The 22,764-nt window shown below is 40.1% G+C and overlaps 1 protein-coding gene across 1 annotated transcript in view; it reads left to right on the top strand.

Moving 5' to 3' along the window:
- APP (amyloid beta precursor protein) overlaps positions 1-22,764 on the top strand; it is a 227,096-nt gene that overhangs the window by 142,303 nt on the left and 62,029 nt on the right. The window contains exons 8-10 of the mRNA XM_074147738.1: positions 11,078-11,211; positions 20,094-20,168; positions 21,284-21,442. Of these exons, the coding sequence (XP_074003839.1) occupies positions 11,078-11,211; positions 20,094-20,168; positions 21,284-21,442 (368 nt within the window). The remainder of the gene's footprint in view (positions 1-11,077; positions 11,212-20,093; positions 20,169-21,283; positions 21,443-22,764) is intronic.

The raw sequence follows: 22,764 nt of genomic DNA, 5'->3' as shown, positions 1-22,764 counted from the left end.
TCCTTATTCTTCATCATTTTGCTGAGTAGAAATGGTCTTGAAAATTATTAGAAGTGCTGAATACCATACATTTCCACACTTAATTGAGATCTTGTCTTTGGAACTGATCCAGTGTTGCTGAAAGAGGTTTTCTAAGTGGTTATAGCAAGCTTTGGATCAGGCAAATGCCACCTCCACTCCAATCCTACAAAATAAAAAAGGAAAAAAAAAAAACATTGGAGAAGAGTTCCCATCTAGGTCACCCCTTTTCTATCCTGCTTGGGTTTGTTTTCCCACCACGGTGACACTTAACTTAATCTTTCTATTTGATCTTTGTCCATCTGTGTCTCCCTCTATTCATGCTTCTTTATTTAGCTATTCGATTCTTTATTCCTTTTCTCCTCAGTGGTCACGTTTTTGTTGCTCCCTTGTGTCCTATAAAAATCCAGTGAGCCTCTCAGACGGGACAGTAAAACCACGTCTTTCCTTTGTCTAGGTGTGGTCTGTTTTGCAGGATGAACTAGACTGATTTTACAGAGGAATATGAAATAGTGGGTAGTGATTTGGTTTCTATTGTATAGCGGGCAAAGGATGAAAGGGTGGAATATGAGTTTATTTTTCCCATAACACATTGAAATTGGACTGAACCAAAACCTGAGGATGTTCTGTTATCACAAATACTCATGTGCTATAAATACTGAAAGTACGAAATCTGAATACTAATATTCTTAACATAATGTCTACAGGAAAAAAAAAAAAAAACGACCAACATGTTTTATTCTGCTTCCTTGCTGAAGTCTCTTCACCTTGATCTGAAAAGGTGGGTCTCTCCTGTCATGCAAAGCCTTAGACTCTCTCTCCCCTATCAACGAATTTGACTGATGGTCTGAGGTCTGACAAAAATGATTTGTCTGTTGGGTAGAAGCTACAACTGTCAAATTTTTTTAATTCATCATCCAGCTGCACAGGAATTGATATATAATTGCCCTAGAAGTAGGAGGCTTTAAGGATCTTGTTACCAATTCGTTCAGCCTGCCAGACCACATGCTTTCTCTCTATTGATTTTTAATAAGGAAGTTCAATACAGTCTACAGTTTCTATTCAATAGAAGGACTCAAACTTCTACTGTGTGACTGGCCATAATGGCTCCTTTGAAGTCATTAGGATCTATCAGGCAGTTAATTCAGATTTAATGACCTCAGAATGGGTATGTATTGACAAGAATAAGCAGAAGATGATAAATTCCCGTTATCAAAGGAATGATTTCTGTCTTATTGTCATACTAAAAAGTAATCGATTATATAAATTTTTTCAGTTGTAATTGTAGCTTGCTAAACATCCTTAAAGCTATAGGGAATACATTTTTTAATAAGTACTATTTTGAAATTATGTTAATGTTCAGGTCTTAACTTGGGGACCAAAGGAGCTTCAAAGATGGGAAAATTCATTCTCTTACATGTGCTTCATTTGTCAGCTGTTGCACAGGAGGCAGCTCTCCCAGGAGCTCCTTCAGCCACAGCGCAGTTCGTTCAGAGCTGAGTAGAATTTGCACTGCTGTGTTTTCATTTGTTCCGCATCTAAAGCGGGAGCGAACTGTACTCTGGTGGCACAGTCAGATTTTGAAAACTTTGACATATCATTAAAATTGCCTTTTATAAAATAGGGGGGTTTAGCATTGCACTGAATACCTATGGCTAATGTCAGAGGGAACCAACAGGTTCAGTGTTGTCAGTTGCCTCCTTCCTTGTGTAAACCCTGAAAGGTAGTAATAAGTTTAAATGTCAGCACACATTGTTTTCTTTTTGATCGTTTTAGGGCACGATCCCAGGTTTTAGCTGGATTTAGGTAGAATACTATTTATTCTCTAGTCTAAATTTTGTAAACTTACAAACTTGCTAAATCTCTTGGTGATTTTTACGTGATAGATACTTTATTTCAATTTTAAATGGAAGATAAGAAAAGAGACACTCTAAAAACTAGAATTTCATAATATACATGGAATTTTGCACCCTTTTAAATACAGATTAAAATATTATGCACAAGACTAAAACTAGTATGTGAGATACAATCTTACTGCTTTTCATATAGGCTAGCTTTGGCTTGCCTACATTTTAATCTGTCTGTCCCTGATAATTGATGAAATCGGTCTTATCGTGTTCCCGGTTCACGCTCTTAAGTGAGGGAAAAATTCATGACCTCTAGCGTTTTGCAGTATCCAGTTTATTTCCCTCCAGAGGTACCGCAAATAACAATCTGTACCTTTTAACAGTAAAAGCTTATAAGATGATACTCCTGTTGTCAGGAATTTCCTTTGCCCATTTGTTACTTGTTCAGGATCTTGACATCTCCATAATTAGCAGGAAGTAAGGTATTTTGGCGGCTAAACTTGCATGCCAAGTTCCAGAACGTGTCTAAAGCATTGAAGAGCTGCAGTGCATTCCTGTAAGCGGAATGGTAAAATATACCCAATTTTTAGTTAGGTAGCACTTTTTAATCCCTTATCTTACTTACTGAGTGATTGCTCATTTTATCTGTACAACTTCAGAGATTGCTTGAGCTTGAGGTCAGGTAGGAGGCTCAGAGACCACATCTAGAGTACATTCATCTGGACTAGGTGATACGTTTGCTGCTTGTGAGGTTTATGGGGGAGTTGGCAGGCCTCTGTCTATAAAAGCATGTCTCTATTCATGCCAGGAATGCGTTTCTGTTTTTTTTGACAATGCACTTAGTGCTGAAAAATAGTCATTGCAGCAACTAGTTACAATGCTAATTTGTCACGGCACTACAGGAGGTATAATTTAAAATACAGAAGTCTAGTGCTAACATTTCAAATCCTAAAAATCTTCCTTTATAAGTAGTGATATTCAGGGAAGCATTTCACATAATAAGTACAAAGTCTTTTATTTGAATGAATAGAAAACACCAAGTTATTACAAATACACCAAGCCAGTCACACTAGGCCAACCTATCGGTTCATCACAAAGGCTCTTTATATTCAATTGTCTTACTGCTTCCCAAATTAGCAGTAAAGGAGACATTACCTCTCAAAACTTAAGTTGAATGTGTCCCTCTTCCACCATCTCCAGCATGAATTGCCTGTATCTGCTGGGTTTCATTTTCTCTGGCATGAAAACTCAGCTGAATCATGTGTCTTGCTGAAGTTGAGGCCAATTTTGAATAGTGTAGATGAAATCTTCAGAAAAACTTATTTTTGCCATTCTTCATTCAGTGCCTAGGAGCTATAATGGGATGAATTCTAATATAATCTATTTAAATTGTTAATTTTGACTACCACTTTTAGTGGATGCAAGTGACTAATTTCTATTTCCACAGTTTGTTCATCTATACAGATTTGTACTGTATTTCACCCTTGAGCCACACGTGGAGCCAGTGTTGGACTGGGCCTTTTTAAAAAGCTATTGAGTAAAGTTCAGGATTCAAAAGGGAAATGATGCAAATGTTCTCATATACAAGAGTTAGACTACTGATAATTTCCAGCACTGAGAATTTTATTAGTGTACTGTATTATTGTAGACACTGTTTTTGCTGCAACTTGTGTAGTTGAGTCAAACCACAGTTCTTTATTTTTTATTCTGTGGAACTTGATGACTCTTGTTTATAACCTTGGCAGAAGGCGTGTACAGGAGAATACTTCTGTCTTGTATTTGTTCACAGCAATCTCATTTGGTGTATCAGGTGGAGAATTTAATAGTTTTTTTCTCCCTAATAAATATTTAAATTTATGGTGACAAATCGAAAGAGAGTGACCTTGAAGTAGAGTGTGGCAAAGGTGCTTGAGGAAAGGTTGCTTTGGGGACCTTCTCCCAAGCACAGGATAAATCTAAGAACTCGGAGGGGGGTGATCTGAGCAATTAATGGCTGAGATGAGTATCGAATGGATATGAGCAAGGCAGAAATTGCATTTGTCAGGGCTGGTGAAAAGGAAGTTGCAATCATGGAGATGCAGCAAAAGCATGATTGCCAAATTCTGGCTGTGCATGGATAGGAAATGTATCTTGAAGCTCTTACATGAAAGGTTTCTTAAATGAGAAAATTTAACTTAAACCTGGTTTAGGTGACAAGTATCATCATCAGTTAAGGCAATAAATGATGAATAATATGGATATGGTATTATTTATTTATTTTTGTTTCTCCAAGAAGTCTCTGAGGGATTTCAATAAACCCTTTCAAGCTGCCCATTGTTTTGATGCCATACCAACTATTTAAATCATAACACATCTGAGGAAGATAGGATCAGTCTTTGCAAATTAAAGTTCAAGAAGGAACGTAACTTTTAAACATGTGATTTCTCTATCTCAATACACTTAATTATATTTTCAGGCCAAGGTTGCTATGTTGACCTATAATTATCCTTTGAATACTAATGCAAGTTATGAAATATTACATAAACTATACACAGTCTTTTATGACAAAGTGGTTTAGCCTTGATGGACAGTAAAACCAATGAGATAACCCAACTATTACAAAAGGAAAGAGCATCCCTCTGGAACACTGGGTTCTCTTTCATGTGTTAACTCTCTTCATGTCACCTGTGCCTGGAATCTCTTTCAATTAAACTAGTAGACGTTTTTAAACCATGTGCTTTCTAATCTGCTTTAGGAACATTCATCTAATTTAACAACATTTTGGACACTAAGAGGCAGCTTGAAATGGAAGGTGGAGAAGTCAAGTCTCAGAACTGATGATTCTTTTTACTGCTTCAGGTGTGATCCCTGAGCATACAACCACTACTGTTATAGGGGGCTTTTTTCTTAATTCAGTACCAATGTGCACATATTTTTTTCTGACAGAAGAATATATTTCTTTTTATCTAGTCTGTTAGTCCATGTGTTGTGCTGAGTCCCCACCAATGTAGTCAGAATTTCTTGGATTTTATGAAGAACAATTTACTTTTGAAGAATTTTTGGGTGTCTTAAAGATAATTGTCAAAACATGAGGAAAAGCAAATCTGCAAGATAAATAAAACCTAGCTGAGTGGCTATGTGATCAGGCTGAGCGATAAGTATGTAGTTGAAATGAAAGAACTTTAACATCAATGAGTAACTTAATGGGAGTTCACATTATTGAGAATCTTTGGTGAAAATTAAAAAGCGGGCAGCTGGAGCTGAGTGGCCTGAAGGACAGGAGTACCAGGCTCTGATCATGGTCAGCACAGTTTGCTGCTCTGCAATTAGCTTCCACACAGGGAGATGTGCTGATGAGCCACGGGGTGAAAAAATCTGGCTCCCAGAACTCCTGCCAGTCCAGAGGCGATGCCAACCCTCAGAGCACAGCAGTGCTGTCTGTTTGCCCCCCAAAACCTTAAAAAGAAACCACCAGCAGTAGCAACCTGTCACTTATGGGTAAAATGCTAAAACTGGCAATATGTCTGGTTGTCATTCTCACAGAGTATCCATTGTGCTGTTGACTATGGGAGGAACTCTGCCCTCCCTTTTATTGTTTAGTTTTTTACAGGGTTCAGAAAGTGGTCTTGGTGAAAGTGTGTATGAAGAGAAAGTAATTAAAAGTGAAAAGAAATGGCACTTTGCCTTCTGGTCCTCCATCTTACAGGGCTAAGAACGAGAATAGTTGTCTCTACAATAGAGGAGATTATAATTTATGTATAGTATGTAAATATACTTACTGTTCTGTGCCCCAGTATTGGTCTCTACTAGAAAGCATACCGGTTTTGGTGCACACCTTTCTCCCAGTAAGAAGCTGTTAAGTTTAATATAAGTTAATTATGTAAAAACTCATCCTGGTACATCCTTTTCCCTATGTTTAAAATAGTGGTAATTTGCTACAATCTTAGGCAAACCTTTCTCAGCCTTCATTTGTCTTGTATCATTCAGTCGGTAATCTGTCTGTTTTGTAATAAAAAGGTAATCGTTATTTTCCTTCCTTGTTGTTTAGATTCTTTTCATTGGTTTTGCCACCCTGCTGGAAGTGGAGTAGCTTATTCACAAAAGAATGGGGATACCTTCTTTTAAAAACAGCTCATTCACAAGGTAGCAGTAGCAATAATAGAAGCCCTTCTTGCTAAAGATATTCCATACACACTTGTGATTGTCAGAAGTGCTATAATTAGTTGTGATCTTAGTCAACACTGAAAGCTTTGATCTTAATCCTTCCATAATGAGGCAGTTACGTATGTGGAATTCAGAGGCAATGAATGCATCCACTGAAAACTACGTTGTAGTTGGGTAATGCTCTAATTGTAGTTGGGTAATGCTCTAATTTCAAACGGTTTCCCATCTTATGTGCAACAGACGATGTCATTCAGAAAAGGGGCATCTACTAATCCTTTCGCTTCATCTGAGGTTGGTTGGTGAGTGACTGTTCTTTCTTCCACTGGAGAGGCTGATATGGATTATTTATTTTTATGCGAAATAGTAAAACAGGATCTGGGGGCATAGCATTGCATTTTTCTTGCCTTTTTTGTTTCTCCTCCCTGGTCTTCTGATATGTAAGGATTGTTGTTAAATTGCAAAATGTGTAGAGCTTAATTTGGCTGTATTATTGAACCTGTGTCTCTGAGAAGGTTAGGATTTTAAAGTCTAATACAAGAATTGACAGGTAAAATGAGTGCAAGTGTGAAGAAAATGTCATCTGATACAGCATTTCTTCCACACCTGTCAACACACACTTTTTGATCAGTCTTTATGCAGTAGTAGAATGAGTTACCTTATAAAACAAGCAATGCATAAAAAATTAAACCACCTTCTAAGAGCAGATGTGGTCCAAAAATGACATCAGGCTGCAGATTTTTAAGGAATCCTCACTTTTAACTGATGTCTGACCAAACATTCCCAGTGTACTATGAGAAAACATGCAGTAAATCTCTAGACAGAGTTCCCAAATGTACTGGAGTGCAAAGGATAAGTTTTGTGCCAACAGCCGTGAAGAAATTTTAGAATGTTTCTGCTTTATGCAGAAGAAGGGAGGCTTAGTATTTTTGTAACTCTCGGGTTTTTTTGTTTTTTTTTTTTTTTCCTTTGGGGGGGAGGGTAGGCTGTCAGTTATTGTTAGGTTGGAATCGTAAGGGGTTTTTAACATACTGTTGATAATTTTAGTATTTTTTTAATAGTGGATGGAGAAGTTGACACAGTCATTTGCAGGCTTTGTAAACACAGGAAGCAAGATCTTGTATGGTTATTTGTTTTTAAGCAGACTAGTTATTTTTTGTTAGAGAAACATTTCTGATTTCAAATTACGTAAATAGCTAACCACTCATAAAAAGACTGCTTCTGAATCACAGTTATAACAGAAAACAAAAACATACATGACCATTTCATCTCACCTTTTAGTATTTTCCTAAACATACACGATGAACTTCTTTTTAATGAAAATTATCCCTGTTCTTTAAGAGTTTAAACAGTGCCTCTGTTTGCAGAGTGAGATGTGGTCGGTGTTGGTAGGTTGGTTGGTCTCAGCAACCACCAGTGGCCAAATAAATGCTCCAGGAGCGGTCGGCAGGCTGAGCCCTTACGGCTGGCTTTGTGCAAACTCAACCTGCTCCGACAGGCGCTGGGCATAGACCAGTGCCAGCACCGGGAGGGAGTAGGGAGGGGGAAAACACCTGTTTTACCCATTGCTTTTGTGCCTGTTCGCTGGCTGGGTTTTGGAAGGAGATGCTGAAGCAGGATGTTTTCAAGGATGCTTTTGGGTGAATCAGCATATCTTTGCATAAGTTGTTCAAATACTTAATTGTGCTTAACTACTGCAAGTGGGTGGCGTGCTTCTGGTCTGGATTTCCAGCCTTATTTCTGCCTAGCTTTAGTTTCCAACCATCAGACCTCAATTGCTTCTTTCCGATAAGGCTGTTTTCAGAAATCTTTACTCAGTAGAGATTTTCTAAGTCAAATTAGGAGTCCGCTCCCTGGTGGATGAGTGTAACTGATTGAGCTTCTTACCATCAGGCAGGTTCCCCCAAGCTCCTGTCAGCCCACATGCCTGTTACTGAGCCCTCTTTCTTTTTGGGGGTGCATTATGGAGAGCCACGTGTGGTATTACACCACCTTTTTGGACAAGGTCAGGGGTAGCAGCTTTCTCCTTCTACGCAGTATTGCTCTTCGTTAGCATTACCCCCTTCAGCACTGGAGAGAGAAGGTTGCGGTCGGATACCAATGTACTGCCCACATCCTTTCTCATGCTCCTGGGCGCAGCCTGGCTGTCTCAGGTACCCAGGTCTGTGGTGTTTAATGCCTAGTCTTTGTTTGATTTGGTTTTGCACAGCTTTTGGAGGGGGCTGGGTGCTCTGGCATCCCCGGCACCAGGCACTGAAATCAGGTTTTCCAGTTCTTGGTGCCCGCTACTCTCAGCTGTTCAGAAACACATCAGCAAGCATCCTGGTGGGAAGTCAGCATATTGTCCGAAAATCTGGGTCGTAAAAGGCTTCGTGTGTGAGGAACTTTTGGAAACAAGAACTTGAATGTACAGGTGGCTTAACTGATCTCAGTGCAAATGCCAGTGACCTTTTTCCCTGTTCAATAAATTAAAGGTTAAATTTGCATAATTTATTGGACAGTTATTTAGATTGTCACTTCTTTCCATTCACATTTGTACAGACTTAAGTTCAGTTTAAAAAAATAAAAAAAAAGCTATAGAAGATGGGGAATGACAGCGAATGCACTAGAGCTCTCCCCCATTAGATCTTCCGGTCCTAAACCCCGCTGTGTCCCGCAGAGGCAGCGATGGAGGGTGTAGGCAGAGGGGCATCCTCTTCACGCAGGGCCTGATTAAATCGTGGAACTCGTTGCCACACCAGGTTGAGAATGTTGAATCTCATGCAAGTTTTTTTGGGGAAGAAAAAAAAAAACCCAGACCAAAATTAGAGTGTGGAAGGAAGATCCAGCAAGATTAGTTAAACGTTGCAAAAGAGTATTTACTGCTCTTGCCTGGGTGTGTTTGGTGAACCCCTGTCAGGAAACAGGAGCCTGGAAGGGATGGCCTTCGCTCGATCTGACACTCTTCAATTTCTTCATGCTTTGAAATAAAATTTTCTTTTCATTTTCTAAATGGAATTAAAATGAACTATACTTAACTGCAGCTTCAGGAAAGATAAAGGTTAAATTAATTTGGTGCTTGAGAGATTAAAAGGCAAAGATATTTCAAAACACTTCTGAGCATTACAGAAATGTTTTCACTCAGTCTGAACTTCGGGTGATTTGTTTTTGGAATTTGCTTATACTGTTTGTAGCCTTTCCAGCAGGCAGCACTGCACCCTAGTACAAACCGTGTTATTGACATAGGTTGTTAAGAATTTAAAAAGATAGAAAATTTTTGTGCTTTTATAACGGTATTGGAGACTTTCAATTATCTGAAGTTGTGAGAGTAACCACTGAAAATATTGAGTCACGCTCCATTTTTTTGTGTATTTTTTTTGTGTATTTTTTTGTGGCTTGTCAGGAAGCTTATTTGTTCCTGTTTGATAATTACAGTACTTCAGTAACAAAATTTACAATTTTACAAAATGTAAACTTGTAATTAAATATTTATGAAACAAACCCCAAAATGGTGGGAGGAATGATAATTTACACTGGCTATGACTTCTCTATTGGAATTTTTTTGGTTGTTTGTAAAATACTTTTTGCTGGTTTGAGACAAGCGAAGCCTTTCCTTTGAATGAGTAACTTAAAAAGCCATAAAACAATTTATACCAACAGCAGCCAAAACCATTCATGCCTATTGCAGAGAACACGTAGAGATATCTCAAATGCAGCCACATCCAAAGGCTTTGTGTTCATTTTGGGGAGTTTTGTTTGATTTGCTTTTGGGTTTATACATCTAAGGGAAAACTGGAGGAAAAGGTTGGATCTTGGTTTAAATTTTTCTTGAAATTTGAGGATGTATTTCATTGGAACTAAAATGTTGTACTTATAACTGATGTTTTTAGGGTTGGGTTTTTTTTTGATAATTTAACATAGATGTGTTTAGATTTCAACTTGTTTTGTGAAAAGTAGTCATAAGTAAATATTAGCTGTTAGTACTCAGTCTGATCTTCAGATTAAAGTTTGCTTTTGTTGAAGACATTGAGAAATGTTTGGGGTGTGAGAGGGTCCTGGGTTTTTCCCTACCTGTATTAGTCTATCTACTAAAATGTATTACCTCTGTAAGTGAAGTTAATTAGTACCCATAGTCAAACACATTTAAAAAGTCCTGCAGAACTATGTGTATGGTCTTTCCTTGTCAGAATTTTTAAACTAACTTTGCAATTGTTGAACTAAATGTGACCAGGGGAGTGAAGCTAATTATATAATAAAATATTTAGGGACAATATAGTTGAAATTAAATAGTTGATCATCATCAGAGAGTTTTTTAAATTGCTGTTATGGCCCTAGTACAGAAATGTTACTGTAGTTAGTGTAGGGGTTGTTAGTTGTCACTGAGTAGGGAAGGAATTGTTGATCACTGAGCTTGAATTACCCCAAATGCAAATCTTTCCAATACCGGTCTGATAGGTATTGCCTAGTTAGCTATCTGACAGGAATGGCTAGCAATTAGGGCAAGCTTACTGGTTATTTCCAGCATCCATGGGGGGTTTACTTCATCAAAGTTTTTACAAATGAAGTAAATATCTGTGAGGCCAAACTGTCACTAAGGAAGTATTTGAGGTCTTTGCATTAGGGTACTATGGGATCCGTAGGTGCTTTAAAACATATTTGCATTGGCACTGGTGTGTTACACTTTACGTTTTAAAAATAAACTAATGTACAAAGCATGTAAATTTGTAAAGGACTTTCTACTGGCTTGTGTACTTTAGTCATTACTGGGCTTTTTTTTCCTTGGATTTTTTCCTTTGGCAACAGTTTCTAACCTGTTTGAATAACATTGCTTTGTTCACTCTGAAGAGTTTCTTCTGGTTTACAGAATGGGACGGCGTGGAATCCTTGTATATTCTTATATATTTGCTGTGTGTAACATATCCGCCTAAACCACGTTTTTATATTTTTGTGAGGTTAAACGAATGGCTTTATTCCAATGGAAATTAGAACAGAAATTTCTTGCTTGGTCTGACTAACTTTTACCTGTACTAAAGTAGAAATTTTCCTTTTCTTCCCCCTCTCTTCCCTCTCCCCTCCTCAAAATTTTACCTCAGTCCCTACCACAGCTGCTAGCACTCCTGATGCTGTTGACAAATACTTGGAGACACCTGGAGATGAGAATGAACATGCCCATTTCCAGAAAGCCAAGGAGAGACTTGAAGCTAAGCACCGTGAAAGGATGTCTCAGGTAAGGGGAGATTTCTTTATTCTTAAATGTTTGGTTTAAGTCATAAGATGCTCAGGATCCTTCATCATCTCATTTCCCAAGGCTTCAGCCAGCTCTGCTACCTATTTGCAATGCTGTAAATGCACGATTTGCTGCCTTTCTGACTCTTAAGAATTCAGCTGGCTGGGGAATACATTTGTGGTTGGGTCACTGCTGCAAGCATGAGTCACTACAGTTACTTGTGTAAAAAGCGGAAAAAAAAGTCTGTAAAAAAAATTGATCTCATCTTTGTGGAAGAATGTTTGGTTTGTGAGGTTATTCTTGTTTTTAAGTAAAGAACTTGACCAGTGTATTAGCTGTCTTTTCTTTGCAGCAGCTGAGGGAGATATTAGCTTTGTTCCCTGTGTGTACGCATACATGGCTGTGCCCTGGGGTAACGTAAGATCGCATATGTTTATCTGATGGTCTTGAGCCCCAAGGTAACTTGAAACGCATCTAAAACCGAAGAAAAGAGCAAAAATTAGTGCTTTTGAACTGAACAAAAATCCAATTGAATCGACCTTTTTCTATCTTTTAATCAAAAAGATTTGTGTAGCCTGAAACCGTACACTGTTTTTAATCCTATTGAACAGTAAGACATGAGGTATCCACTCTCTCAGAAATAGGGTTTATAATAGCAATGCCAATTGCCAAAAAATTGTCTCAGTTCTGATCTAATAATAACAAAGTAAAAAATATAAAAGGTTTAAAGGAAAGCCCGTGGTGCGTATTTTTTTTTAGGATGAAATAACCACAAAAATTAATGTAGTATAATTCAGATGCACTGCATATATCAGTGTAGCTATTTCACTACAATTTTTCGTTGGAACTGTTGCATTGTCAATGTTTCTGTGTATTGTTGACACATTAGCCTTTAGCTCTGTGCTGAAATGTTTGAGTAAGCCTGAAATTCAGCTCATAGAATAAGCTGGCACTGTAGCTATGCCTGTCACTTTTCTAATAAATGGGGCAGGGCCTCTTACCTGAAGCAGTCATCTGATGGGTGCAAACCACATGCCGAGAATATGACACTTAATGGATAGGAAGATACGTGCTCCCCATCTGCTGCTGCTTGGGAGGTGGTGTAGCACAAACAACCCGTCTCCTCCTTAAATAGAGAAAATAGTCCCGATTTAATGCTTTTTGAAGTGTTGTAATTTCTTTTCCTCTGGAAGATTTAACAACTTCGTTAAAACAACCAGTGGCCGAGGTGCGAGTGTTGCTGAGCGTGGGTGCGTGCAGCCCCCGGCTGGGAGCTGCCTGAAGCCGCGGGGTGATTCGGGAGGGAGGAGAGCGGCTCATCCCAGTCCTCTTCGTGACCAAACCTCTGCATGCCTGTTGGACTCAGTTTGGGAAGGACGAGCTGGGAATGGGGAGAATAAAGAAGGTGGTGCATGCAGCATGCCCGTAAGAGGAGAGAGGTCCTGCCCCAGCCGGGCAGTTGTCACCCCGTTATTACCTCCCCTTTCTTGAAGCAGCCCCGTTAAACAAACACTGTAGGGAGAGGTGTCCTGAAAGCGAAGGACAATCAGTAGGAAAGGCAGGTCTCCCTGGAACAGTCCTCAGATTCTCACCGCGGCTTCAGGTTTGTCTCCAAAATCCTATATGCAGTGTCAAGGTTAAGCTGAGTAATTAATGGCAGTATTTGGGTGAACTGTGTATTTTCTATTTTCTGTGAAGCTCATGGTTTGTGGAAGAGAGCTAATCGAATGCACAGGCACCCAGAAAATGTTATACAGAGAGACCGTGCGGTGTCAGTGCTTGAGGCCAGCAAAATTAACTGGGAAAAACACTGAGCCGTAGCATCAGAAAACTTCTGGCTAAATGCACTGCACATTTTACCATGTGCATTTGGGGCAACCTCATAAATGAAGGCTGTGGTTCAAGGGTCTGACTGAAGATCACACTGGTGCTGCCTGTGCTCTGCCCTCGTTAGTACATTCCCAGCCATCCTTTCTGTCAGCGCTAATGAGTGTACAGCTGTGGGGTGAGGCAGGTCAGCTCCCTCATCTCACTGCAATGTCATTCTTAAAAAAAAAAAAAAAAAAAAAAAAAAAAAGTAAAATAACCAACTCTGGCCAGTTCAGCAAACTAAATCAGACCTGGGAAACAGCAGCACGGTAGTAACATCAAGAAAGAAGGATCTTTGATCTTTAATTTGCTTAAGCTGCTTATGAAATCACAGCTTAAGGTACGTATGTCTTGAAGTACACAGAACCCCTACAGAGCTTTCAAAAGAGAGTTGACTTACTTAAGTTTTTGAAAATCAGTTTTCCATTCTATGAGTAATGTCTTGTACAGCATTGAGCTAGTGTCTCCCAACTAATAGTTCAAATGTTCAAAAAATATAAGATCTTACAGAAAGGTAGAAAAGCCAGTTAGTATACCATGCTGTGTTTTTTTTTTTCCCTACGTGAACTGTGATATGTCTGTTTCACAAACCACTGGTCTGCTTTCTTGGCAATTTATTTATTTTTTACATTTTCTTTAAAATCGGGTAGATTCTTAATATACATTTAACTAAAAATTAATTTGAAGCTGTTAGTTGTTAAAAACAATGCTAAATAAATTAGCTTAGTAAGCTTTTGCTGTCATTGTTTTTCTCTTAAAAAAAAAAAGAAAAGTGAGTGAATGAGAGTCACTAGCCAAGTCCTTCAGCAGCACCGAGCATGATTATTCATTTTAATTTACCCAAATTCTCTAATTTACCTCATTCTCTAAGCAATCCTGCTTCAGCAGGGGAGTTGGACTAGATGATCTATATGGTCCCTTCCAACTCTAAAAAAATTCAGTGAAATTCAGTGAAATGATATCTTCAAGTCCAGTTCTTTCAAAGCTGAGAAATGGGGGCTTATATAGGAGCAGAAATGCCCATTTTTCTTCTTTTAAAAAGAGGGGAAATGGTCAGTGGTTTCAGAACATGATCAAGTCATTCCTTAATCTTGATAGATGTCATAATCTGAGATAAATCAGCTGGTTCACTAAAAACAGATATTTCCTGTATTTAATAAAGCAGATAGTTGTAAAACAGTACTTGATTTGATACATACTTTGCAGCAGCCAATTAACTAATAAAAAATTCATACGCATTCTAGTTCACGTATAAAACATAATCATCTAAGGAGTAGGGAAGTTCATCATTAAAAAATTACATTGAAATTAAATATTTTAATGAAAACGTCATCAGGGTGAATGCAAATATTCTGTATATCTTCTTTCTGAGGTTTCCCTTTGTTTACTATTAAATTCTTACCACTCATGTTTCATTTTTCTCTTGCATAAAGATATTCACATAGGCAGAGACCCAGCTTCTCTTGATGGTTGTGCTTGTTCGTAGTTCACAGCTCCTAAGGCTCTCTTATTAGGGGACTCTGTGCTTTTTCTTTTTCGCACGATGACCTGATGCACCTCTGGTTCAAACTGTTTTAATTCATTCTGCTGTTAAGTGTGTCCATCCCTTTAGACTACAGACCATCGAAGTTTGTCTGCCTTCACATCTTGCATGGCATCTGGAACAACAAGGCTTATAAACATTCCTAGGCAATGCTGTGAAGAGAATTACATTAGCATACAATTTTAAGCTTTTCCCAAGCATTATTAATGCAGCTGCAAATAACAGCAAAGCTACGTTTCCATACAAACAGGATAGCCATTCAGAAATGCATGTGTAACCTTTAGATGTTTGCTATTCTCTGATACATAACAGGGCAAGATTATGCTAACTGATTGCAGGTTGCTGTAGTTCTTGTCTCCTGCTTTGGTACAATTCTCCTTTTCCTCTTTCCAGTTTGTTAACTCCTGTACAGCTCCTTCACTTAAACAGTTGCTGCTAAATAGCCTGGTGGAACCAGATATTGAACCTTACTCAAGGGAGCAGTTTATTTATACATTTCTTTCCTCAAACATCTTGTGACATCCTTATGTCTTAAATTTACTCTTTCCCTGGCTGTTTACAGTATTTTAGGAATCGTAGTGTGTATAGTGTTTATGGTAGGAACTTAATGATACCTTGTCTCCTAGAATAGTCTTGCTTCTTGGAAGTTCATTTCTAAAGCAAGCATCTGAAAATACTGCAGTCCTCAGCCAGCCTGAACAGGGCTGGTGTTAGGTTCAAGATTATTTTTTTTTTTCTTTTTTCTTTCATCATTGCATGCCAATAGTTCCAACATCCCAAAGAGGTCTTCAGCTGATTTTTAGTGCAAGTGGCACCACAGACTCATAGAATGATTTGGGTTGGAAGCGACCTTTAAAGGTTGTGAGGTTTGCACAGGCCCACCTCTCAAGCCTGTCAGGGTCCCTCTGGATGGTATCCCTTCCCTCTAGAGTATCAGCCACACCATTCAGCTTGGTGTCATCTGCAAACTTGCTAAGGATGTGCTCAATCCCACTGTCCCCAACATGTCCATGTCCCCAACAAAGGTGTTAAGTCCCTATATTCCCTAGATCCCACCATCTCTACAGTTGCATGTGGGAGTGCACTTTCCTTCCCTAAAACTGACTGTCAGTTTAGTAGGAGTACCCCCCTCAGTCAGGGCTTTTTGGAGAGGTTTAATGATGTTATTACCAGAAAAAGGGTCAAGGCTTAAGTATGGAACAAAAGCCCTTGAGAAAGGTAGGCATCTTATTGGAATGACTTTGACCTTCTAACTAAGCAAACCTTCAGGCAAGCACCTCTGTTGGTCTGAATGCTGTAACCCCAAAATTTCTGTCATAATTCTTCTCTTGCAGATATGCTTCTGTGCTCCAGTGTAAAAAGTGGGAGTAAATTTTACTGTTCTGAATATAATGAGATTTTTGTGTTTAGCATCTCTCTTAATAATGAATTACACTTTCCATGCTTCCTTTCTTCCTCTTGCTGTCCTGTCCAGCCCAATTTCAAAAGGAGTCTGCTAGGCACTAAGTCCTAAGTTCTGAAGAAGTTTGACTTTGAAATGGTTTGCTTCTGAAATCTCAACCAGAGGTTTCATTTTCCCTGACAAAGCTGCCAAGCCTTGAAGAGCCATAAATCTGTGTGGCTTTGATAGGTCTATGCTTTCAATGAAGGAGAATAGGTTTATAAGTGCATAGAGGCCAAGTTAAGTCTTTTTCTGCCCATGTGTAGCTAGGGAATTTTTTTTTTCTCTTCTTGCTCTTTGGTTTCCTGCAGAGTGCTATGTCATATTTCTTAGTCACTCATCATCCTCTAAAGCAACGACCGGTGAGAGCAGAAGTTTTCTGTGGGTGGTAGCATGACTGCCCATAGATAGCTGAAGGGCAGCTGTATCTTCAGTTGGTCAGCATACACACAGAGATGCTTTCAACCATTGAAATCTTCTCAATTGCAAAAATTGGCACTCAAAGCACAGCTTCTGCGGTCTTTACATTGGGCATTGTTTCTGCAAACAGCCATGTCATCCAGTTTTTTATCACAAGCCATTCACTTTCATTGCACCAGCGCTGGACTCTGAAGCTTATAATCTACATCCCTCCCAACTGGTTGTGTAGGCTGTCAGTTTATTATCCTGCCTTTCGTGCCTTAAAAGTCTTAGAGAAATAAAACAGGCAGAGAGACCTGGTCTAGCCAAAGGTCTCCTTATCACATTACCCACAAGACTTGTTTTCATCATATGGATTAGCAGAGGGTTAGTTTGGGGGATAGAGATGGCAAAGGAACTGTTCTGAAAAACCATCAACTGCCCGTTCACAGTGAAAAAAAAGAGTGTTAAGCAGATGTCAGAGATGTGATTTAAAAACATAAAGGGAGAGGAGGGAGAACAAAATCATAAAGTTGCTAACCTAGACCAATGCTCAAGATTGAGCACATCGTTGTAGTTTATGACTTAAATTAACCCCATAATTTCACGGTCTTCTGTAATGTTCGCATCCTGGCATCAGTCACATTTCAGGTCTCTAGAAAGGTACTGCCTGTATACAAGAATTAAGTTTTCTCGGCCACCACAATCATATAGCCTAAGTGTACAATTAAGAGATGAATACCTAATGTGCACGTAATACACAGCAGCACTATGAGCATTAATAAGGTTTTGTTTTTTCCAGAACACATCATGGTGCTCTAAATTGTGGTGTTGGTTCATCCGTCTCTTGTGCCCAAGTACTGGGAAAGTAACTGGTGGTGGGGTGACCTGTAACTTCGGTGCGCTGTGCATCATGTTCTCTGTCATCGGTTGCTTACTACAACCCCTTGCAGATGAATTTTCATGTCTCCTTGTAAATTTGGGTTTCCTACCTCCCTAGAGCTTGGCTGGAATTTGCATGTCTGCGTATTTGTCTGATGAGAAGATAGTGTAAATTAAAGAGGTACTTGTAGGCTGCCAGTTCATGTAGGTTGTAGTGCAGTTCTTGCAGTCAACAGCTCAATGTCCAAGTGGCAACCAGTGACGAGTGGTGTTTCTCAGGGGTCAGTATTGGGCTGATGCTGTTTTAGTATCTTTGCTGGGGACATGGACAGTGGGATAGAGCACAAGTTTGCCGACGACGCCAAGCTGTGTGGTGCAGTTGACACGCTGGAGGGAAGAGATGCCATCCAGAGGGAACTGGACAGGCTTGAGAGGTGGACCTGTGTGAACCTCATGAAGTTCAACAGAGTCAAGTGCAAGGTCCTGCACATGGGTTGGGGCAATGCCAAGCACTAATACAGCCTGGGCAGAGAATGGATTGAGAGCAGCCCTGAGGAGAAGGACTGGGGAGTGTTGGGCTTAACACGACCTGGCAACGTGTGCTTGCAGTCCAGAAAGCCAACTGCATCCTGGGCTGCATCAAAAGAAGTGTGGCCAGCAGGTCAACAGAGGTGATTCTGCCCCTCTACTCTTCTTTTGTGAGACCCCGTTCTGGAGTACTGTGTCCAGCTCTGGGGTCCCCAGCATAACAAGGACGTGGACCTGTTGGAGAAAGTCCAGAGGAGAGCCATGAAGATGATCACAGGGCTGGAGCACCTCTCCTATGAAGACAGGCTGAGAGAGTTGGGAAGAGAAGGCCTCAGGGAGACCTTATAGCAGCTTTCCAGTACCTGAGGGGGCCTATAGGAAAGATGGGGAGGGACTCTTCATCAGGGAGTGTAGTGATAGGACGAGGGGTAATGGTTTTAAACTGAAGGAGGGGAGATTTTGATTAGATATTAGGAAGAAAATCTTCACTGTGAGGGTGGCGAGACGCTGAAACAAGTTGCCCAGTGAAGTTGTGGGTGCCCTATCCCTGGAAGTGTTCAAGGCCAGTTTGAATGGGGCTTTGAGTAGCCTGGTCTGGTGGAAGGTATCCCTGCCCATGGCAGGGGGGTTAGAACTAGATGTTATTTAAGGTCCCTTCCAACCCAAACTATTCTATGATTTCCTAAAATATGTGTCTCCACTCTCTTGGGCTGCTATTGAGGCCAGAATCTCTTAAAGATGAATAAATTCACTGATAGTGAGTTAATCGTTTTTTACTATGACTGATTTATTGCCATCTTGAAATAGATGCCCAGGCTTTGGGTCAAAAGGGAGATGAAAACTTGACAACAAAATCCCATATGTTCAGTCAGTCTTGAGTGCAGATGTCTGCATGCTGGTTTATCGTTAGGGTCTAAACCCTATATAGGACTGAGAAGGGATTACGTTTCAAGGACTAGGACTTGTAAAAGTCTCCGTTGAGCCCATGTTTGGTTTGTTTGGGTTTTTTTAAAGGCACAGGCTCAGCCAGATACCCTGGGGCACCACCAGTGCTCTCTAGGCTGTCTATCAAGAAGCCTGATTGGCCACGTCCAGCATGTGGAAAAACTGGGGAGCCTGAGACAGGAGCTGAGTGGTGGAGGCTCAACTTGCAGATGTGAGATACAACAGGTGTAATTTGTCTGGCCTTTGGTATTGGTCTTGGTAAAATTTCAGTCATGCATGCAGATTCCGAGCTTTTTGAAATTCCTCTTTAGAAGGAGTGTCTGACTATTTCTATTAAATGGTATGAAAGCGTGTTTTTTGGTGAGAAAGGAAGGAAAGGAAATGCACATTTTGAGTGATTGCTTCTAGGTTTCTTCTGTCTTCTTCTGACATTGTGCTAATCCTGCAAATAAACAAGTTACTTGGGTGTACTACATTCGGTGAGAACAATTGTTCCTGCATAAAATGTGTTATTTGAGGAGATTGCTATCTAAGTGTGAAATGAGTGAAGTCCCGAAGTAAAACTGCGAGAAGGCTTCAGATGTCATGGAAAGCAAGTTAAGAGGAGCTCTTTCCCTGACTATTTAAATACTGCCCTGTGTTACAGGAGGAGGTGGCCTCTGACGTTGCTGGAAGGAATGGTACTGAAAGTCGTCCTACATAATTTTTCTGTCAGCATTGTACTTGAGACATAAATATAATATAAACATGTTCAGTTCTTGATGTGTTGGACACCTATTTCTGGACAGGCTAGCGCAAATTGCATGTATTTCTTGATCTGTGCTACTCAAAGGCCAGCGATGTAGTCCAAATAAACCTAAAAATTTTTGAGGTACCAAAAAAAGTCTCACTTAAAATGAGTTTAAATTCACTCATTTTGACCAAGGGCATACAGTAGATAGAAGCAGTTTTGTTTCTGTCTGAGGTGAAAAGGAGTTGGTGTGTTCACCCACAGAGACCTCCACTTCCCTCGCTTGAGGGCTGGTTAACGGCCGTGTTGCTTCACAGTGGAGTTGTGAGAGCTTGACACAATGTTCAGACACAGAAGTACCGTCTTTGTATAATTTAATAACAGGTTCCTACCTTCGTTAAATGTTGCAACTGCTTTTTTAATAAGGATAAAAGGAGGAGAGGAATATAAAAGGATGACTGTCGGAGCTGCAGTGCTTGTCTGTTGCTAAGCCCTGAGACAAGAGGGGAAAATGCGAAAGTCATGCTGCTTGTTTTGTTCGCTAGGTCATGAGAGAGTGGGAAGAGGCAGAACGCCAAGCAAAGAACTTGCCAAAGGCCGACAAGAAAGCCGTTATCCAGGTAAAGGAAAACACAACCACAACCTTACCAACTGGGGATGAAGTTAAAATACAAGGGGCGCTGGGTATGATACAACTTTAAAACCTACTTCTGTGGGGATTTAATATAATTCTCTGCTCTTGCTGTTGCTGTTTTCGTTTCCAGCTGTTGGTGGCTGCTGGGTGTCTCTGTACTTTGCAGCCAGTCCCTGGAACAGCAGTGCAGAACATTGCGCGTGATTGTGTGGAGGGGTAGAATTTCGCTTGAATTTAGATTTGCCTTCAGTGAGAACTGAAAACTCAGTTCCCACAGGCCCCTTTCAAAATTTAGGACATGATAAACTAATGTAATCTGCAGGGCCTAAGCTCAAAGCAGAGATGGAAAATGTGATTTAAGGAAGGAATCACCATCAGTTTTATCTGAAAGAAACCCTCAGCCAAAAATTATTTTATCCAAAATTATACTATAATTCAAAAATTCTTACAAGCCAGAAACTCCTTGAATCCCACTGTGGCTATGTCAGGTATTATTCAGTAGTGCTAGAATGATTTCAATGCAAAACTATAAAAAGGTAACATTCAGAACCAGATTTCATCGCATATTAGATCTCATAGCTTTGCTCTCTGTGCATTTTACCCAATCTTTTCCTTTATTGGAATAAGTTTGGACTCGATTTTTCTTGCTGGTGGCCAGTTCATAATTATAGTGGCTCTGTTCAGGTTGGAGTGTTTCCCCCCCCAACTCCCCGTGTAGTTTTGTTCGTGAAGTCATGCTGATACTTGGAAAGCCCTCATGCTGGCAGGGAGCGTACGCTTGCCAAACTCCACCCTCCCCTAGGCACAATTCTCTAGCGCTGAACCAGTGTCTCAGGGGGCAAATGAAGGATTCACTGGTGGTTGTGTTGGAACATGTCAGGGATATTTGATTAGTTTAAGAAAATATCGCCAGGTGTTCAGGAATGCAGGGCATCAGCAGTTCCCACTGAAATCAGTAAAAGGTGTGTTCAGTGCAGAGTTCCTTGTAGCCAGGCTAGGCTGACATGGGAAGAGCCTTTGGTGATTTGCAGTTGAGGGTGTTCACATCTGCTGGTCTCTGCTGATGTCAGCTGTTCCTGTTGTGATGGATGGTTTTTTCAGCATTTCCAGGAGAAAGTGGAATCACTGGAACAAGAAGCAGCGAATGAAAGACAACAGCTGGTGGAGACTCATATGGCACGGGTGGAAGCCATGCTGAATGACCGTCGCCGCATTGCTCTGGAGAACTATATCACAGCCCTGCAGACTGTCCCGCCTAGGGTAAGTGCAGTACCACAAGCTCTGTCCGCTGTGTCAAAATCACTGTAGTCGTCCTGGGGAAAAAGGAGGTGTGCCCAGGTACGGTTCAGCTATGGAGCAGTGAGCGTGTGTTCCCCATGCAAGAGCTACTACAGCAGTCAGCCAGTGTGAAAGTTAAAAGTTTAGGCTTTCTGTGTACATAAATGTAGGCACAAGCACACACGCCCCTGAACATACCTATAGACAGATACATATATAAAGATATTAAGCAAATAACATGGTAGTGATTTGGCTGTCAGAAATGGTGGCGGTTCACAGATTCGGCAGAAGAATGATGAAGCATCCGTCCAAGTGATGCATGGTAGGATGCTACATCATGTCAAGATGGAACTCAAGGATGAGGGTAGTTGTGATTTTCTGTTTTGCTTGTTGAACTGTTGAAAAGTTTGGTGAAGGATCTTGTGAGGATTGTTGGATGGCAGTTCAAATTTCTCTGTGTTGGATGTGATGGCTATTGCTGGGTGTAAACACTAAGTTCAGCATGTGGATTGAATGGAATTTTTAATGAGTCCACCATATTTGTGATGTTTCTATTCAATACCAAAATAACAGGTCTATGACCTCCAGAAGAAGAGAATCTGCACGAACACTGTGGGAAAACAGTCAATTGTTTTATATCCCACTCGCCTCTTGAACACTTCCTAGCTGGAAATAACATTATGTTACCAAAAGACTTTTGGGTCAACAGTGTAAGATGTAGCCATTAGATCCTGAATTTGGCCTCACAGGGGGAATTACTGCAATACAGTTAACCTGGTAGAATTACATGTTTTAAATGAATTTCCTTCTGCAGAGAAACCTGCATATTCAGTGAGCATGAAAAAGTGATCATTGTCTTAGTTCTTTATCATCATCAAACTTTTTTCTCCACCCCATGGTGCAAAACTACTCTTTTTTTGTTTTTCTGTTTTTTTTTTTTTTTTTTTTTTTTTTTTTTACTGTGTGTGAAGTAAAAGAAAAATATTTTACTTGGGTGGAAGTGGCATGGGGAGACTTCAGAATAGTTGTATGAGGAGTTAATCTGTGTTTTGCAACATAGTAATTTGTGGAAAATGAAGCTAGTCTGTATTAAATTGGTAGAGGACGTTGTTTGGTCCCAGTGTGAGATGCCTATTGTAACCTCTGACTGTTGTGAGCGGAGTGAAGGGCTTAGACTCAAGTGTCTCATTAGCAGACAGATTAGCGAGTTACAGGCTGGGATGCAACTTCCTTTAGGAAACTGGAGTCTGGCTGGGAACTGAGAGTGAGATGAGGGCTGCAGGTTGTGTTTACAGTGTGGTTTT

This window comes from Numenius arquata, chromosome 1 (genome assembly GCF_964106895.1).
Source record: "Numenius arquata chromosome 1, bNumArq3.hap1.1, whole genome shotgun sequence".
NCBI lineage: Eukaryota > Metazoa > Chordata > Aves > Charadriiformes > Scolopacidae > Numenius > Numenius arquata.
Note: the sequence above shows the minus strand (reverse complement) of the source record. Positions and strands in the feature narration are given on the sequence as shown.